The sequence below is a fragment of the Bombyx mori genome, chromosome 20, assembly GCF_030269925.1.
Source record: "Bombyx mori chromosome 20, ASM3026992v2".
In the NCBI taxonomy this organism is placed as follows: domain Eukaryota; kingdom Metazoa; phylum Arthropoda; class Insecta; order Lepidoptera; family Bombycidae; genus Bombyx; species Bombyx mori.
In genome coordinates, this window is record NC_085126.1 from 8,672,049 (window position 1) to 8,691,554 (window position 19,506).

Genomic DNA, 19,506 nt, shown 5'->3' on the forward strand with positions numbered 1-19,506 from the left:
ACAAGTGGCCGACAGAAGCCTGTAGCATGGTCACTCGGACTGGTAACGAGGGTGACATATCACCGGGCCCAGAAGCGCCGACAGAGCTCATGAAACAGCTAATAGGCGGCCTCAAACAGCACCACGTTGCGTTAGAGGAATGCAAATGGCATACTCGAGCTCTGTCGGAACAGCTGGAGAAAACCCCTCTCTACGCCGCAGGACATGGGTCATTAGATGAACACAGCCAACTCTTAAAGGAAAACAAAGAAGAAATAGAAAAACTAAGTGAAGAAATAAAAAAGCAAAGGACAGAATGGAAAGAAAATAGGAGCTACGCAAGCGTTGTCAGTGGCACAAAGGAGAAAGAACGCGGAAATGCGGAGATGCATTCCGTCGTGATCTCCTCAGACGACCAGAATGCCACAGGGGAAGACGTATTTAATAAGATCAGGTCAACCCTCAACGCTAAAGAGGAAGGGATAAAAATAGACAGGATAAGAAAGGTGAAAGATAGAAAAGTTATAGTCGGCTGTGAATCGAAAGAAGAATTAGTAAAAATAAGAGAAACAATTAAAACAAAGGGAAAGGACTTACACCTCCAGGAGATAAGAAATAAGGAACCCATGGTACAATTGAAGGATGTCCTGAATTATAATAAGGACGAAGATATAGTGCGAGCACTAATTAACCAGAACAAACATCTTCTGGGGGATGTGAGTGTGGACAGCTCAACTCTGAAGGTAAAGTTCAGAAGAAGAGCTAGAAACCCGCTCACATCCCATGTGGCAATACAAGTGCCACCAAAACTATGGAAGCGGCTCACGGAGGCGGGGCTAGTCCATATAGATGTGCAAAGGGTTAGGGTAGAGGATCAGTCTCCCCTGATTCAGTGCTCGCGATGCTTGGGATATGGCCACGGGAAGCGGTTCTGCCGGGAAAAAATTGACGCCTGCAGTCACTGCGGAGAGGCGCATCATAGGTCGGAATGCGCTGACTGGATGGCGAGGGTGCCTCCGTCGTGCTGTAACTGCTTGAAGGCTAAAATCGGTGAAGCCGAGCATAATGCCTTTAGCCCAGAGTGTCCAGTAAGGAAGAGGTGGGAAACCTTGGCAAGATCTACCGTGACTTATTGCTAAGGTGGACTCCAGGAACACAGATCAGATCATCCCCCCAAGAGGCACTGTGTCGACCCTCGTTGCACAATCCAATCTACAGCGCAAACATCTAGCGACTAGTGAATTTCTTTTGGAAGCAAAGAAGAGGAGGGTTGACGTAGCGTTGCTCCAGGAGCCGTATGTGGGAAGCCAGGGTAGAGTGAGGGACCATCGGGGTGTGAGGATCTTCCAGGGGATCAACGGGCAGGGGGCTGTTATCAAGTCAGCCATTGCTGTGTTCAATGACGGTTGGGTAGTGACTCCTTGTCCATCCCTAACCACGACCAACATCACAGTGGTGAAGATCTACACTGGAATACGCAATTTAGTGGTCGTATCGTTCTACTTTGAGCCGGATAAGCCCATTGGGCCATACTTAGAGCAGCTGGGGAAAGTGGTTGAAACACTGGGATCTCGCGGAATCCTTATAGGGGGCGACACCAATGCGAAAAGCGTGTGGTGGGGCAGTGTAGGCACCGACGCCAGGGGAGAGGAAGTGTTAGGCATGCTAGGAGAATGGGGATTGCAGTTGCTCAACGATGGCCAGACTCCAACATTCGAGACAGTTAGGGGAGGTAAGCTCCTCACCAGTCACATCGACATAACAGCCTGCTCGGAGGATATCATTGGTCTGATAAGCGACTGGAAGGTGGATGACACCATGGCGAGCTCGGATCACAACGCAATAACGTTCGTAATTAAGAAAAGCAAAGATAAGTATACACAAGCAAAATCAAAAACAACTAGGAAATATAATACAAATAAAGCTAACTGGACATATTTTAACGAAAAACTTGAAGAATTAATAGAAAATAATAATCTAACAAACACAGAAATAAGAAATATCAAGGAAAAAACAAAGCTAGACGAAGTAATAAATAAATATACAGAAGTAGTCACAGAGGCTAGTAATAGTGCCATACCATTAATAAAGATTAAAAACAGCATGAACTTACCGTGGTGGTCCGAGAAACTTGCCAAAATGAAGCAGGGAGTCGCTACCAGAAGGAGAAGAATCCGATGTGCAGCGCCAGTACGAAGAGCCAAGGTCGTCCGGTAGTACCTGGAATCAAAAGAATTATATGAGAATGAAGCGAAGAAAGCACAGATAGACAGCTGGAAGGAGTTCTGTAAGAAGCAGACCAAAGAAACCATCTGGAACGGCGTCTACAGAATGATAGGAAAAGTGTCAGTGAAGAAGGAAGACCTGCCACTAATCTACCGAGGACAAACCCTAAGTGAGGAGGAGTCAGCGAAGCACCTGGCAGAAAACTTTTATCCAGAAGACAAGTCAGAAGAAGACAACGCAGAACATCAAGCAATTAGGAAAGCAGCCGACCGTATAAATGGAGGACAGGATGATGACTATCAGGATCCACCATTCACAGTACATGAAGTTTTAACGGCGGCAGAAAGCTTTAATCCAAAGAAAGCCCCTGGAGCGGATGGTTTGACTGCTGACATCTGCAAGCAAGCGATCCAGAAAAATCCGAAGCTGTACCTGTCACTGGCAAACAGATGTCTTCAACTCGGCCACTTCCCGACCATCTGGAAGGAAGCCACGGTCGTGGTCCTCCGGAAGCCCGGGAAAGAAGACTACACAGACGTAAAATCATATAGACCGATAGGCTTATTGCCGGTGATGGGGAAGATTCTGGAGAAAATGGTCGTGGGGAGAGTGAAGTGGTATCTGCTCCCTAGGATGAGTACCCGACAGTTTGGTTTTATGCCACAGAGGGGCACCGAGGACTCCCTCTATACCCTTGTAAATTACATCCGAGATCGTTTGAAAGAGAAGACTATTGTCACAGCCATCTCCTTGGATATAGAGGGGGCCTTCGATAGCGCATGGTGGCCAGCTATCAGGGTCAGACTGTCGGAGGAAGAATGCCCGAAAAACCTCAGACGGATGGTAGATAGCTACTTCGAGAGTCGCACAGTTAGGGTTCGCTTCGCCGGGAGAGAGCACTTGAAAGGGACTACCAAAGGATGTGTACAAGGATCCATTGGAGGTCCCATCTTTTGGAACCTGCTCCTCGACCCGCTACTCAGGGAGCTTGACCGCAGGGGTGTCTACTGCCAGGCCTTTGCCGACGACATCATCCTGGTCTTCGATGGAGAAACAGCGAACATTCAGCGTAGAGCAAATGAAGTCCTCTCCTATGTGCGGGACTGGGGAGTAAGAAATAAATTGAAATTCGCACCTCATAAAACCAAAGCGATGGTCATAACACGGAGACTGAAGTACGACTCCCCAATCCTGCATATGGGAGGGGTGGACATTGATCTGACCAACGAGCTAAAAGTGTTGGGACTTATAATAGATAATAAGCTCACTTTTAACAGGCATGTGGCGGAAATTTCCAAAAAGGCCATTGGATTCTACAGGCGTCTCAGTAGAGTCGCCAAAGTACACTGGGGCTTAAATCCAGAAATTCTTAGGACTCTTTATAACGCAGTAGTTGAACCGATTATGCTGTACGCGGCAAGCGCATGGGCGCCTGCAACAAGAAAGAAGTGTGTGCGGAGGCGACTCAATTCGGTGCAGCGCGGCTTTGTGCAGAGGATGACGAAGGCCTACAGGACGGTATCTCTGAACTCGACCTTGCTGCTCGCCGGAGTGCTCCCTCTTGATATAAGGGTCAGAGAAGCAGCGATGCTGTATGAGACAAAGAGGGGGCACTCCCAGGCTGTGGTAGGGGATCGAGGGATGGAGCGTCCTGTGGCTTTTGCCAACCTGGATCATCCGGCTCGGCGGAAGCGCTGGGAGTACAGAAGCCTGACAGATGGTGCAGAGCTCGAGAGTCACATCCGTGAGTGCCCTAGCATATTCACGGATGGAAGCAAAATTGAGGGCAGGGTCGGAGCGGCGCTCTCCATATGGGAGGGAACCGGCGAGATCAAAACAAAAAAACTGAAGCTGGGGTCGTACTGCACCGTCTACCAGGCGGAACTACTGGCGCTCCTTAAAGCCACTGAGGAGGTATTGAGCGGTGGGGCTGCTACATATAACATTTTCTGCGACGCAAGATCCGCCCTTGATGTCATCGCCAGTGGCGAATCTCTCCACCCATTAGCGTTCAAAATCACTAAAAATTTAAAGACCATAACAGAACGCAACCAAGAAATTAGACTTTTTTGGATTAAAGCGCACATTGGGTTGGAAGGAAATGAAAGGGCGGATGTACTTGCAAAGGAAGCGGCCCTATCCTTAAAATGCAAGCCGCATTATGATCGCTGCCCGGTCTCGTTCGCCAAGAGAACCATCCGACAGGGGTCTGTCGACGAATGGGACTTACGTTACACAACCGAAAGTACGGCATCGGTCACAAAGATTTTCTTTCCGAATGTAAAAAGCTCCTATAGCATAATAAGAAGGCTTGAGGTAGACTCCACACTCACACAGGTTTTCACGGGACACGGCGGGCTCTCACAGTATCTACATCGATTTAGGTGCAAGGAGAGCCCGGCGTGTGTTTGTGATCCTGTAAACCAAGAAAGCATTGTGCATGTGCTGATAGAATGTCCAGTGCATGCAAAAGAAAGATTTGACACCGAACAACATATAGATTTAAATATAGAAGTAAGAAACCTACCATTGATATTAGCAGATAAGAAAAATAGAAGCAAATTTATCGAATATTGTAAAAAAGTAATTAGAATAGTAATAAATAGAAATAAGCAGTAAATGATTACTAAAATATATAATAAAATAGTATATATTATTAGTAACAATAAAAATGTAAGATGTGCAAAAAGAACAAGAAAACATGTAATAGATATAAGTAGGTTAATGAAATAGTAAGAGAAATAAGGATATGGCAACAATGGACATAGATTAATAATAAAATATATATAAGACAGGTGGGGTTTATTAGAATAAGATGAAATATTGTTAGTAGTCAGTAACGAAATATTAATAAAGATAAAATAAATGATAGTAGGCCAAAGTAGGATCTCCCAAAGAAGGAGTAGAATGGATAGGGTGTAAGTTAAAATCTAAATACGAATCGGATGTAAAAAGACTCTGACCTATGTTAGGGGAAACAGTAACGCCCTGTGATGACGGGTGTCTATAAAAAAAAAAAAAAAAAAAAAAAAAAAGGTCTCAGTATAGTTACAACGGCTGCCCCACCCTTCAAACCGAAACGTGTTACTGCTTCACGGCAGAAATAGGCAAGGCGGTGGTACCTACCCGCCCGGACTCACAAGAGGTCCTACCACAATGGGTAACTAAGTTAACACCGATTACACTACAAGTTCCAATGCTCCAAAGTTTCAAAGTTCCAATGCGCTAGGAATATACGTAGGAATTACGCAGTTATTACATCTCTATATTTTTTTCTATCCTTTCGACATTTGGAATCCCTTGTTATTTCAAGTGGTCGAATTTTTTTCCTGTCGATTTTGATTTTAAATTGAGTTAGTTATCTGTAGAGAGAAAGGCGGCTCTAGAATCTCGATTTATTGCATCTCTATTATTGGTTAGTAGAAAGTTGTAGCTTCGGAATAATTTGAGGCAGTATCGATTTTCTTAATTTCTCTCAATCCCTATTCTTACTTCCAATATTCAGCAGTGGTGGTAGAATAAACTAGGATTTTGATTTTAATATGATCATAAATTAATTAAGACATTTGTTCTTTGTTTTGAAGTCGGTTAAACCGTGCCTAGGTATAAGTACTATACAACAATGTTTTCCGAAATATAAATATTTTGCGTAATTCTCTTGGACGTCACATCTTTTAGGTTATCGCCCACAGATTATACACTACATACTAGAGACTATCAACACCTATGTTTATTGTATAAAGATAAAAATAAAATAAGGAACAGTTTACAAATGTTTTTAAGAATCCATTATATTTTTTAACTGTGGTAATATGTTATACGAAATATTCAGTGGATAATACAATTTTATCAGTTCACCCTGGTCTCGGGTAGTCATCTGAGAAAGCGATTGTCATCTTTGAATTGATTGATTGGTGTTGAGCGCTTGAGAAACCCTACAAACTTGGCACCTTCCTGATCGACACTGTTGTTATATAAAATAATAGATCGTGTGATATATTTATGTGAGCAAACAGTCTATAGGTTTAGATCCACATTTTACTAGATCCGTTGCAAAGCGAAATCTACCTTCAAGATATCGCGGGGTGAAAGGTTATTTGATCTAAGCGACATTTTTGCATCTTTACAGGAGAGCCAGGAGAGCCATGCGGGCTCACAATGGGTAATTTTGTCTAACTATTGCTAGTATTACATGAATTAGAGAAGCTCATAATTGCGGGTCGCATGGAGGGCAAGCGCGCCGTGGGCAGAACACCAGTCAGATGGTGAGACCTGGTTAAGAAAGCGGTTGGTGGTGGTCTATACCATGCGGCCCGTGCCACCTACGACCACAACACACTATGGAGGAAAGTCATTTGTTGTCCGGGTCCACACGGGTAGGTACCACCACCCCGTCTATTTCTGCCGCGAAGCAGTAATGCGTTTCAGTTTGAAGGGTGGGGCAGCCGTTGTAACAATACTGAGATCTTAGAACTTATATCTCAAGGTAGGTGGCGGCAATTACGTTGTAGATGTCTATGGGCTCCGTTAACAACTTAACAACAGGTGGGCTGTGAGCTCGTCCACCTATCTATGCAATAATTTAAAAAAAAAATGCTAGTACCTTCGAAAGGCTATCGGAACGTGATGGACTCACAAAACGCCCTACCACCAGTAATAAAATATGATGTTTAAGGGATGTCGTCTGTCTGTCTACTTAACAGAATTTCACACATCTTAGGTATACGAAAGAGTTAACTTGCGTGAAATGCTAAAACAGGTATCCTTCTTCAAACGAGGCTGGTGGAGAGTACTCAACGGAAGGCAGCGGCTTGGCTGCAGAGCCAAGGCGCCAGCCCTGGCATTGCTGAAGCCCATGGGCGACGGTAACCATTCACCATCAGGTGGGCCGTATGCTCGTCTGCCTACAAGGGCAATAAAAAAAAAACGGAGGAGTATTTCTGAGATCGATTTGCAGATCTGTCTTTGCAAGACTACAGACATCCTGAGAATAGTCGAAGTCTTCGTCCAGTTTTGGATTAAGTAGGGGTTTCGTGTTTTCTGTTTGCCCCTTTCATGCTTTGAATGTCCTGACATCAGCATTTCCTTTCAACGCCATTTTTCTTGAGGCAGTCCGAACTTGTGAAATATCAACAATAAATAAAAATTTCAACAGTGTATTTGTGATCAATTGAAAATTTTATGAAAATTTATTAGCAAAAAAACGCTCATTAGGGAGATGGATATTACGGCGAACCGACTAAATCGAATTTCGAAATAAAATAAAAAAGTATCCTATCACATAAATACCCCACGCATTATGTAGACACATTAAAATTATCGATACACAAAATGTTGATTCAGTTGTTCCAGTCAGTCATCGAAAACGGATAGCGCCCAATACGGAATGCAGTTTAGGTTTCCGAGAATCATTATCATCACACAAATCGTGCAGAGGTCGATATCAAACCACGCCCGTACGATCGTCCCATTACCCATACAAAAACACTGAGCGCAATTAAGAATTAAAAAAAAAAAACATAATTACAAATCCATTTGACAAACATAATTTTGCCATCAAAAAAAACGCGGGAAACTCTTCAGTCTCACTAAACGTTTGTGAGGTTATAAATTTTTTATTCGTCAACGGTAAATGTAAAGTTGCGTAGGAGTATATCAGGAGATGTTGACGGCACGGACTATCAGTTGTGTCTTGACTCCGTTGGGAGGTGGACCTCTCGCGTGCTAAACAGTGTTGTGATTGAGGATTGAGTGAAATGAGGTGTTTGATTGCAATCTGTTTTATCGTTTTGGCGCGACACTGCGAAAGTGGAGGTGAGTTGCCGAAGCTCCAATCAAATATTGTCGATTAATAAAAAATATGTTCACCGACTATAAAAATAATAAGGCCGAAATATTTCATTATAACTGTCACAGAGAGCACGGATACATGATATTTCTAAGAAGTGTTCGTTCGTGACCCTTTTCCTCTAAATGTTATCATTGACTGTTAATGAACTTTGTTAAATTTTTTTTTATCTCTATAGAGCTATCTGTTGATTTTTTTTTTTTACTTTTTTTTTTTAAATAACCAAGTTGGATGTTGACCGCTGCGGTCTTCTAAATATTTCACGATAATTTTTTTTCGTTTGTCCTCGTACATACAATATTATGTACATTTGTTATCGGTTGCGATATATGAATAAAACTGTTTGTAGTGTTGTGAATTAAAACGCGTCACTTAATTAATATGATCAACTCAATCCTTATCATTTTATAATATTATGAATGGGTCGAAACAGCCAATATTTAAGTACCTTTTTTTATGCATTAATTTTACAAGAATTTTAAATAATTGTACGTAGTCTTCGAATGGTTTGCGTGATGGATATGCGAAAACTGAACTGGTATTTTTTTATTTATTGCTTAGATGGTTGGACGTGTTTGTTTTTAAATCATACTTTATTGTGAAAAACGGATATTGGTCTATCAGGATCAACGGTTGAATGCCCTCTATAATATATTATATTATGTAAAGTAAGCTCCCCGCATAGAACTGGCAATTTTAATTAAATAGATTTGTTTCTCTTAATATTGTTAATATGTCGTGGCTTTCCTTTAGGCCAGCAGAGCAGCTGTTAGCAAATCCCACTCAAAAAATCGGAAAGGGATGCGGGGAACTTTGTTCTTCAAAAAAGATTCCCTCAAAAATTCGAAGCGATCTTATAGTATATCTTGCTGCAATATCGTATCGTATTGCATATAATAAAATGTTTTGCTTCATTTGCCGATAGAATGAAACAAAAAATTCTAAAGTTCTAAAGAGAATGAATATCTTAAATAGTCTCAGAGGTTACGTGGTCATTAAGGATTGTTTTTAAAAAAAATACAAAAATTTACCTCTTATTCGTTAATGACATATCAAAATGCAGACTAATGTAGAAACCGATCCATAGCTGGCAACTAATTTGCATTTGACATTGTTGATGCTGGCAAAAAACCTGTCGCCATGGTAATCAGACGCTTGTTTATTGTTTTTAGGTAGTATCTGATTTTGTTCGTGTTGAATCTAAATGTGTTGAATCTAAATATTAAAAAAAAAAAGACCTGTTGGAGGGTCAAATTTAAGGGGACTGGGCTCGGTAGGTGAGGGGCTATTTAAAAACACTCAGCTACATGGTTAATATAATTAATTATATTGCAAAAACTTTGTACTTCTTCTTAGTCGAATACTTCATTGCTGAAGGTCGTGTCCTTGAAAGCCCTTCGTGGCTCTTTGTACCCTCAGCTTCCATTTGCTTCGGTTTTCGGCTTCTCTCAGGGCGTTGGTAACAGAGAGTCCAGTGAGCGCAGTTTTTTTTTTATTGCTTAGTTGGATGAACGAGCTCACAGCCCACCTGATGTTAAGTGGTTACTGGAGCCCATAGACATCTACAACGTAAATGCGCCACCCACCTTGAGATATAAGTTCTAAGGTCTCAGTATAGTTACAACGGCTACCCCACCCTTCGAACCGAAACGCATTACTGCTTCACGGCGGAAATAGGCGGGGTGGTGGTACCTACCCGTGCGGACTCCCAAGAGGTCCTACCACCAGTGATTACGCAATTTACAATTTTGCGGGTTTGATTTTTATTACACGATGTTATTCCTTCACCGTGGAAGTCAATCGAGAACATTTGTTGAGTACGTATTTCATTAGAAAAATTGGTACCCGCCTGCGGGATTCGAACACCGGTGCAACGCTTCATACGAATGCACCGGACGTCTTATCTCTTAGGCCACGACGACTTCAAAACTCTATCTGATCCGACCAACGGTTTGGTGGCCGGCCGGCGGGTCTTTTCCCTTCTACCTTGCCCACCACAATCAATCTTTCAAGGTTGTCTGGTGGCCACCGAGCAATATGACCAAAGTAAAAAAAAATGAAAAAAAAGTTTTACTTTGTACACTATTACATTATTACAATATTTTATTTTTATAAAACCCTAAGACGTTGCACTGTCCGTGTCTAGATGAGAAGTCATTGTCATCACTCAAGACAATTATCTGTTTTAAACATTTAAATAAGCATTCCAATATTCGAACCTTACTTGTGTCAAGTGTTGCCTGCCATTACTTACATATTCAAACTCCAACAAAATGAATTTAGAAAAATATGAATTGTCTTGGTGGTCATCAAGGAACAGTTGTGAGAAAGTATCAAACATTATAACTATTCCAAATTATTATTAACTCAAATGAAGTATCCGAGATGAATCTGTTGGAAGTGCCGTGAAAATAAAATACTTTTGCGTCCTTAAGAAAATCGTTTGTAGCTATTAATTTTGCGCCACCCTCTTCCATTAATGCAACTCCTGAATATCCTTGGACCCCGCAATGAACTTAATCACTTTATAGTAACAGTAGTATAGCGGTAGGCAGCGGCTTGGCTCTGCCCCTGGCATTGCTGAAGTCCATGGACGACGGTGACCACTCACCATCAGATGGGCCGTATGCTCGTCTGCCTACAAGAGCAATAAAAAAAAAACAAGAGTGTGAAGTTAACCCCTCTCCCCCTCTCTGCAAAACGGAACCCAATCTCACCTCGAATGAAGCTTAATCAGAAACTGAGAATACGTTGCAGACACGAAAATCAATATGTGATTTATAAAAACAATTAAACACACAACTGTGAGAGAAGGGGCTAATTACCTAAGTGCCATTTAAAACAATGTAATAAAACCTGTCTGATAGTACCAGAATGATAGATTTAATTTTCGCGCTTGTGTTTGTATGTGTGTAATCAATGACTGCAGACGAGTTTATTAGTCTAGTAATTTGTCAGTCGTGGATATCGACAATGTGAAGGCCACGCAAGACAAGCTGATCGAGTCTTCAATCAAGAGGACGGTCGTTTTAAGGACTTGGACATCAAGTATCAATGTGGATAATGGCATTATCGTGATGATAATTGATCAACGAACGAAAAAAAAATTTTGGGTCGAAGATTTAACCTCTTTTTCTTATTTTATTGCTTAGTTGGGTGAACGAGCTCAAAGCCCACCTGGTGTTAAGTGATTACTGGAGCGCATAGACATCTACAACGTAAATGCGCCACCCACCTTGAGATACAAGTTCTAAGGTCTCAGTATAGTTACAACGGTTGCCCCACCCTTCAAGCCGAACCGCATTACTGCTTAACGGCAGAAATAAGGTGGTGGTACTTATCCGTGCGGACTCACAAGAAGTCCGACCACCAGTAAAAAATGAGGTCTCCGTCTCAAGTGGAGGGGGCTTTTGGGCTTTAGAATTTACTTTAACACCCAATCTAATATTTTAAGTAGATTAGTGGATTCGATCACACTCCGCTACGTCCGTATCGCTAGGTGTACGAAAAACACTGATTTATTGAAGCTACTCGCACGACATCTATCGTCCGTTGGTGGTACTATGACACAAACCTTTCCTAGAGTACAAATAACAACGGTACTATATTTCTTTACAATTGAATAAATGCTTTAGAAACGCATAGAGAATATAGATACAAAATTATTCGTAGGTGATTCGCAGTGTTCGTGCAGTTTTGTAGAAGCATCAGTGGACAGTGTGCTCAGTGCGAGTTTTTTAACGTTCTCGATAGAGTAAAAGTTAACCCAACTTTGTATGCAGTTGGAACAGCGCCTCTAGCGGCAAACGTACGCAAACGATCCTATTCCCAACAAATATTAGCTAACTTTTACGCTATCGAGAACGTTAAAAAACTCGCACTAAGCACACTGATGCCAAGCATTGAAAAAATGTTTATAAATAATTAATGAAATAAACTGTCGGCACAAACTAATTCATTCTTCTTACTTCCTGATCTATTATTTATTTATTTTAATTGGTCTGAGAGATTTCTTGGAAATTTATCTGAGTATAAATACTGTTGTATCATTTATTTGAATGGAGTACAATCTGATATAATGACGCTGTACGCGATGACGTCATCTTCGCTGCCTACGAAAGCTCACGAATAGATAAGCCAAGTATCTAGGTACTCTGGCTGAAGATATAACGTGACAATTAGCTCATTGGCAGACAATGCAAATAAAAGCAAATCGGCTTATTGAATTGTGGGATATCTACCTATATATATTAATACGTGAAGTAAAAACTTTGTATCCCCTTTCACGAAAATTGCGGGGACGGAGGAGTATGAAATTTTCCATTATACTTATTACTTATTTCCATTCCACTTATAGAGAGTATAGAGAAGAAGTGCACAATGCTAATATTTTTTTTAAATAATGCATAAAAGATACATTAAATCAATAAAGAAAACATTACACACACTACCATATATTTGACGCACACACGCATGCATACTATTTATTTATTGTCAAACTTTTGTTCTTGACTTGTTTCTGGTCAAATTGAGAATAGATTGAATATTGTTTGTCTTTATTTAATTTTTTTCTATAGTGTAGTCTTGACGAAATTTGTAATTTATGAAATAATCTTCGAAAATAGAATCATAATAGTGTACAAGCTTACGATTTCAATTAAATATAGTCGAATTTCGACTACTGCGGGACCACTAGTAGATATTAAAAGCTTTTAATAGGAATTGAAAGGGGCATGTGCCGTCAATCTTAAAAAAAAAGTTCATTACCTATTCGCTGGTAACATAAGGGACTATTCCAACTTCGCGCGATCAGGTAGGTGAGCTAACGGACTCAGCCTAAGAAAGCTTGCAAACACTAGCCGTAGCAAGAGCACTGTTTCGCAGAATCTATCATAAGGTAGGATTCGCGACCTGCAGACGATCCGGCGAGTAACTCAGTGGGTATCAATATAGTTTTAGTTTAGAATTTTAACAGACTTCAAAATAGGAGGAGGTTCTCAATTCGACTGTATGCTGTTTTTTATGTTTGTTACCTCATATCTTTTGACTGGGTGAATCGATTTTGATGATTCTGTTTTTATTAGAAAGCTGACGCTTCCCGTGTGGTCCCATTTCAATTTAGTCCAGTTCTGATAATGGTATCCATGAGAAAACCATATAAGTCTTAAATTTGCATTAAGTACGTGCGCGACAAACTCAATATCACGCCAACCGATTTCGATGATTATTGTTTTTAGTTTATATTAATTTGTTTTGGAATATCTTTTTTTTCTATTTGAAGTCGGTTTTTGTTAAAGCATGTCTATTTACAATTACTATCACATGTAGATGCGATCATTACTTAAAACGATTGTAGATTAATTAAAACTTCTCTTCTCTTGGAGCAGTGGCGATCAGAGCGTTTATAACCCCTTTGTTTTTAAATAGATTTAAGGTCACATTGATCGACTGTTTCTGTTTACTTTTTGTTGAGTGAGGCAACAAGGACTGTTTAGTTAAAATGTCTGTAGTTTATAGTTTCTATTAAGGCCCGTAGGTAGAAAATTGTATATACCGGATCAAAATCCAAATTCGAAAAGTTTATTTAATTCTAAAAGGCCTTCACGGTTTGACTTTACCACCGATTTGGGATGCAATTTCACTAATGAGAAAAAAAGTAGGGCAGGTACCCATCATAGAACACAAGATATTTGATAGATGCTTGAGTCCCGCTTACGACATTTTCAAGATAAGCTTGCATATATGCAATTTCCGAACAATAACATTCGGACCGTCAGTCTATCGAGCAATATCATCCGTTCGACAGAAGATCTTCCCTAGGTCGTTATATAGTACATTGTGCACCAAGGGAGTAAAAGTGGACCGATGACTTGCGGCGATATGCTGGGAAAGATTGGATGCGGAAAGCGGAGGATCGTTCATTGTGGCGGACTATGGGAGAGGCCTACATCCAGCAGTGGAGAGACACAGGCTGATGTTGATGATGATGGATCACCGGGCGTCTACTAAATAAAGCTCCATAGTCAGTGATTTCCAGTTTTAGTATACCTACGCCGTCTTCTTCAACTTGCAGCTCTAACATTCTAGGGCGCGATCATTGTCGTACGTGCCTCTAAAATGGAGTTAAGTTTTATTGGTACAGATTATCAATTGTAATATCCTTCCTTTATTTTAGAATCATGATCCTCCTATGTTTAACGTTTTGTTACCAAACAAAAAAACGGTGTCGATTTTAAACCAGAGCCATTTTTTTATTGCTTTGATGGGTGGACCTGATTTTAAGTGGTTACTGGAGCCCATATACATCTACAACGTAAGTGCGCCACCCACCTTGATATATAAGTTCTAAAGTCTCGGTATCGTTACAGCGGCTGCCCCGCCTTTCAAACTAAAACACATTACTGCTTCACGGCAGAAATAGGCAGGATGGTGGTACCTACCCGTGCGGACTCAATGAAGTCCTACCACCAGTAATAAAAAGCCTCTGTAGGTTTCTCGGTTAGACCAAGTAACAATAATTGATAAATATGCGGTTTCACGTCTGACTATACAATAACAACTAAAGTTGCATGACGTCACTTGGCTGTGATGACAGCTTATTATGAATGACAACTGATAAACAATTACGTATACGGTTTCGTTGTTGGAAGATAATTGGGTTATGGTTAAGCGAAACAATTAGTTGTCTTTTAGTTGATATTGTACTGTTTGTCGGTTGTTGAACAATGAAACGGCCTAAAAGGCAAGAGTGCTTGGATCCTGTGACCCGTATGCCGTAAGAACGTAAAGCGATTGTCGATTAACCTCATCAGTAATATATCCTTTTTTATAGTCCGTTAAAACTATCGATATTCTGATGTGTTCTCAGTATTCGAAGTGTCCTATTGGATAATTTTCCGTAAGATGTAATTATACCCTGATTTGAAATAGGTGTTAATTTGTCTGAATAACTTAGTCCTTTCTTTGCGCCGGTTTAATAAAACATGACATAAACCAAGATACTCAGGTCATTTATCTTAAAGCGTGGAAGTAAATGCTCAACAAGAAGCAAGAATGAGTTCAGAAAAGCTCTAAGAATAATTAGTAAATGGATGGTTCCAAGTCTGCCCCAAAAATAAATTAGTAATAAACGTTTTATGCCTTACATTGTTGCGTGGACACCTATCTATCAATGGAGGTGAAATCCCCGGGAGAGAGGATTCGTGATCGCCTAACCCGACTATCATTATAATTTTGGAACTTATTTTTTTCATAGCTTAGATGTGTGGACGAGCTCACAGCCCACCTGGTGTTAAGTGGTTACTGGAGCCCATAGACATCTACAACGTAAATGCGCCACACACCTTGAGATATTGTTCTAAGGTCTCAGTATAGTCACAACGGCTGCCCCACCCTTCAAACCGAAACGCATTACTGCTTCACGGCAGAAATAGGCGGGGCGGTGGTACCTACCCGTGCGGACTCACAAGAGGTCCTACCACCAGTAATGTCTATTCCTCACTCAATGTCTATTCGCGTATTATTTTTTATGTAATAGAAATAATGACAAAGGATGATGCCGAAAAATAGTCTGGCAAAATGTGCATTTTCTTCAATTATGACATTAGATTTCGTGTCATTCTATACCAGCCTTTCTCAAAGTGGGCGATAACGCCCCCTTGTGGGCCCTGCAAGCCTAAAGGGGGGCGGTAAGAGACCCAGAAAAAAAATGGGGGTGTTATGTAGAGGCTTGGCAGGTGATTTGTAATTTCATTTAGGAGGACTCTTAGACACCGACTGAGCTCTCGCTATAGTGGTTTGTAAGTAGGTTAAAAAAAGGGGGCGCTAAATAATATAATTTATTCTCAAAGTATGTAGTTGACAAAATAAGTTTGGGAACCCCTGTTCTATACCAACGTTCGTTTTGCGGGTAAAGAAATAATTAATCAATCTTCACCTTTAAACGCAAATTCTATAGATTGGAAATAATGACCCTTGATTGCTTCGTTGCATCGAAACCAACAAATACACTGTCTCATTTATATTATTGTGATAATTTATGTAAAAACAGTATAAAGGATTTATCATTCACCGATCATCAAATCAATTATTTCGTTAAGTACGCAGTAATCTGTAGATGGAACAATAGATCTATTGTAATTAGCAATTATGCTGTATCTTGCGTGTTAGTCTTGTTTTATCGTCTATTACGCATGTAACATAAACAAACTGCTTCCTAGTATTGGCTTTGTAATAAGCATCTCATTTGTTTTTGGGGCTCAAATGTGTGATTTATTATAACTAGAGGTCCCGCAGTAGTCGAAATTCGACTATAAATAATTGGAATTGTAAGTTTGTACACTATTATGATTGTATTTTATACTTCTATAATCACAAATTTCGCCAAGACTACAGTATAAAAAATATGAACAAAGACAAACAATATTTAATCTCAATTTGACAACAGACGTCAAGAACAAAAGTTTGACAATAAATAGTACGCATGCGTGTGTACGTCAAATACATGGTATGTAGTGTGTGTAATGTTTTCTTTATTGATTTAATGTATCTTTTATGCATTATTAAAAAAAATATTAGCATTGTGCGCTTCTTCTCTATATTCTCTATAAGTGTGGAAAATTTCATACTCCTTCATCCGCGCAATTTTCGTAAAAAGGGATACAAAGTTTTTGCTTCACGTATTAATATATAGATTTGGGTTGTTTTGATATCATGCTGTAGGTAAATTACACGTCCACGTCAGGGTTCCAGAGCATTGGGTAATTGGGTATTAAAATTATTTCTTACAACCGCTTATGTGTCTGTCGAAACTTTATACGGGGTGTTACGAAATCGCAAGACGTCTGGTGCATTCGTATCTTGCGATGCAACGGTGTTCGAATCCCGCAGGCGGGTACCAATTTTTCTAATGAAATACGTACTTAACAAATGTTCACGATTGACTTCCACGGTGAAGGAATAACATCTGTATATATAAAAATGAATTGCTGTTCGTTAATCTCGCTAAAACTCGAGATCGGCTGGACCGATTTGGCTAATTTTGGTCTTGAATTATTTGTGAAAGTCCAGAAAAGGTTTAAAAGGTAGATAAATATGAAAATTCTCGGAATTAAATAAAGTTTAGGTCTTTTATTTATCGATTGAGGCACTACGAAGTTTGCCGGGTCAGCTAGTCGTGTAATAAAAATTAAACCCGCAAAATTATAATTTGCGTAATTAATTAATGGTGGTAGTACCTCTTGTCAGTCCCTACGGGTAGGTACCACCACTCTGCCTATTTTCAGTCGTGAAGCAGTAATGCGTTTCGGTTTGAAGTGTGGGGCAGCCGTTGTAACTATACTGAGACCTTAAACTTATATCTCAAGGTGGGTTGCGCCATTGCCAAATGCGCCATTTACGTTGTAGATGTCTATAGGCTCCAGTAACCACTAAGCACCAGGTGGGCTGTGAGCTTCGTCCACCCATCTAAGCAAAAAAAATATCGAAATAAATTAATTGGATATTCCTCTAGCGGGAATCGGTATATGAGAATCCCACATTTACCTACGCACTTATATAGCTTGGTTTATGAGTCATTTTCATATTTAGATCAAAGTTTACATCAATCATGATTTATGAAAACATAGAGCCAAACGTTGATTCATTTCAATTGATACCAATCGAATCTAAACGCGTTCAATTAATACCATATTGATTTATTTACGAAAATTTATATATATATTTATTTTTTTGCAACGACTGTCTATACGTTCGTGGTACTTGAAACAAATTTAGCTTCTGCGTTCGACCGGTTTGAAGTGGTAGATTTGATTTCTTTACTAACAGATAGATACATTAATGATTCAGAAACGGCATTGTCTAGCCGTGTCTGTTTATAGGATTCTAAGGTTACTCGTATCAAAGCGATGGGACCACGATGTTCAAATCCCGCGAGCTGGTACCAAATTTTTTGAGTAGATGCGTACTTGGTATGTGCTCACGAACGATTTACACTGTAAAGGAATAACATGGGCCATTAAAATGAAACTTTTTTTTTGTGTAACGCTGGGGAATCCATTTACGGATACCCGGTCGAGGGGGGTTTTTTTTAAACCCCATCGAGCCCCACCACTCCGACTTCACGAAACCCACGGTACCGCACAGTGCGCGCCGAAGGCTCGCCGTCGCCGGTACCCATCCTGATATTAAAATGAAACCTACCAAATAGATTTGCGTAATGATTGTTCATATATTACTGGTGGTAGGACCTCTTGTGAGTCCGCACGGGTAGGTACCACCGCCCCGCCTATTTCCGCCGTGAAGCAGTAATGCATTTCGGTTTGAAGGGTGGGGCAGCCGTTGTAACTATACTGAGACCTTAGAATTTATATCTCAAGGTGGGTGGCGCATTTACGTCGTAGATGTCTATGGGCTCCAGTAACCACTTAATATCAGGTGGGCTGTGAGCTCGTCCACCCATCTAAGCAATAAAATATATATATATATATATATATATATAGGACGTGTGGTGAGTCCTCACGAATAACGCCATCCGGCTTATTGGCAGGTATCAGTCATGCGTTCCTGTTCGAAGGCCAGTCACCGTCCTGGTCGAACCCGTCGCTTGCGACGAAGGGCTCGACGAGCGAATTAACCCATAGACACAGCCCATTGAGCTTCTCGCCGGATCTTCTCAGCGGGTCGCGTTTCCGATCCGGTGGTATTTTTTTTTATTTTTTTATTGCCGTATAGGCAGACGAGCATACGGCCCACCTGATGGTGAGTGGTTACCGTCGCTCATGGACGTCAGCAATGCCAGGGGCAGAGCCAAGCCGCTGCCTACCGTTTAATACTCTCCACAAGCGTCGTTTGAAGGAGGACATGTCATAGCGCTCGGGAAACACCGTGGAGGGGAGCTCATTCCATAGCCGGATGGTACGTGGATTCTCCGAAGCTCTGCTCTTGCTAGGGTCAGTGTTAGCAACACTCCGGTTTGAGCCCCGTGAGCTCACCTACACACGTTAGGGTGAAGCTGAAATAGCCTCTCGAGGCTATCAGCATAGGTAGAGAAAAGAAATAAAAAATTCGAAGAGTGAAATAGTGACGCACATTAAATACGGAGGCCTAAATAAGGTTAGAACGTAGGTCTAGTTACTAGTACCAAGTTTGTCTGCCTAACAAAGCGAATACTGCCAAGAGGGGAATTTAGTCCGCAGCTAAAGCTGACAAACATTCAAGGTTCATTATTGTATGGTCTTAATGCAAAAACAAACACAATCTGGTTTTACCTCGCAACAGTCTAAAGTAAACATGAGCTGGTAGAGTGTGAATAAATTTGCATTGTTATTGAGATGAAATGCGATTCCCTTTTACGATAAAAGTACTGTTAGATCGGCGCGGTCGCTTAGCACACCTCGCCATAATACGACAAACATCCTTCGTACACTGCTCGCCACGAAAACCGGTTCAGTTTA

At 40.8% G+C, this 19,506-nt stretch overlaps 1 protein-coding gene and 1 non-coding gene across 10 annotated transcripts in view; one reads left to right on the forward strand and one right to left on the reverse strand.

Moving 5' to 3' along the window:
* Nucleotides 1–7,629: 7,629 nt before the first annotated feature.
* The window catches only part of LOC101740099 (balbiani ring protein 3), a 38,929-nt gene continuing 27,052 nt past the window's right edge, over nucleotides 7,630–19,506 (forward strand). For all 9 annotated transcript variants that reach the window (XM_038018005.2, XM_038018004.2, XM_062674394.1 and 6 more), the window contains exon 1: nucleotides 7,630–8,019. In XM_038018005.2, coding sequence (XP_037873933.1) covers nucleotides 7,962–8,019 — 58 coding nt within the window. In that variant the 5' untranslated portion in view covers nucleotides 7,630–7,961. The remainder of the gene's footprint in view (nucleotides 8,020–19,506) is intronic.
* On the reverse strand, nucleotides 17,964–18,054 carry Mir3401 (microRNA mir-3401). The gene has a single exon (NR_107678.1). It is a non-coding gene; the product is annotated as a microRNA mir-3401 (primary transcript).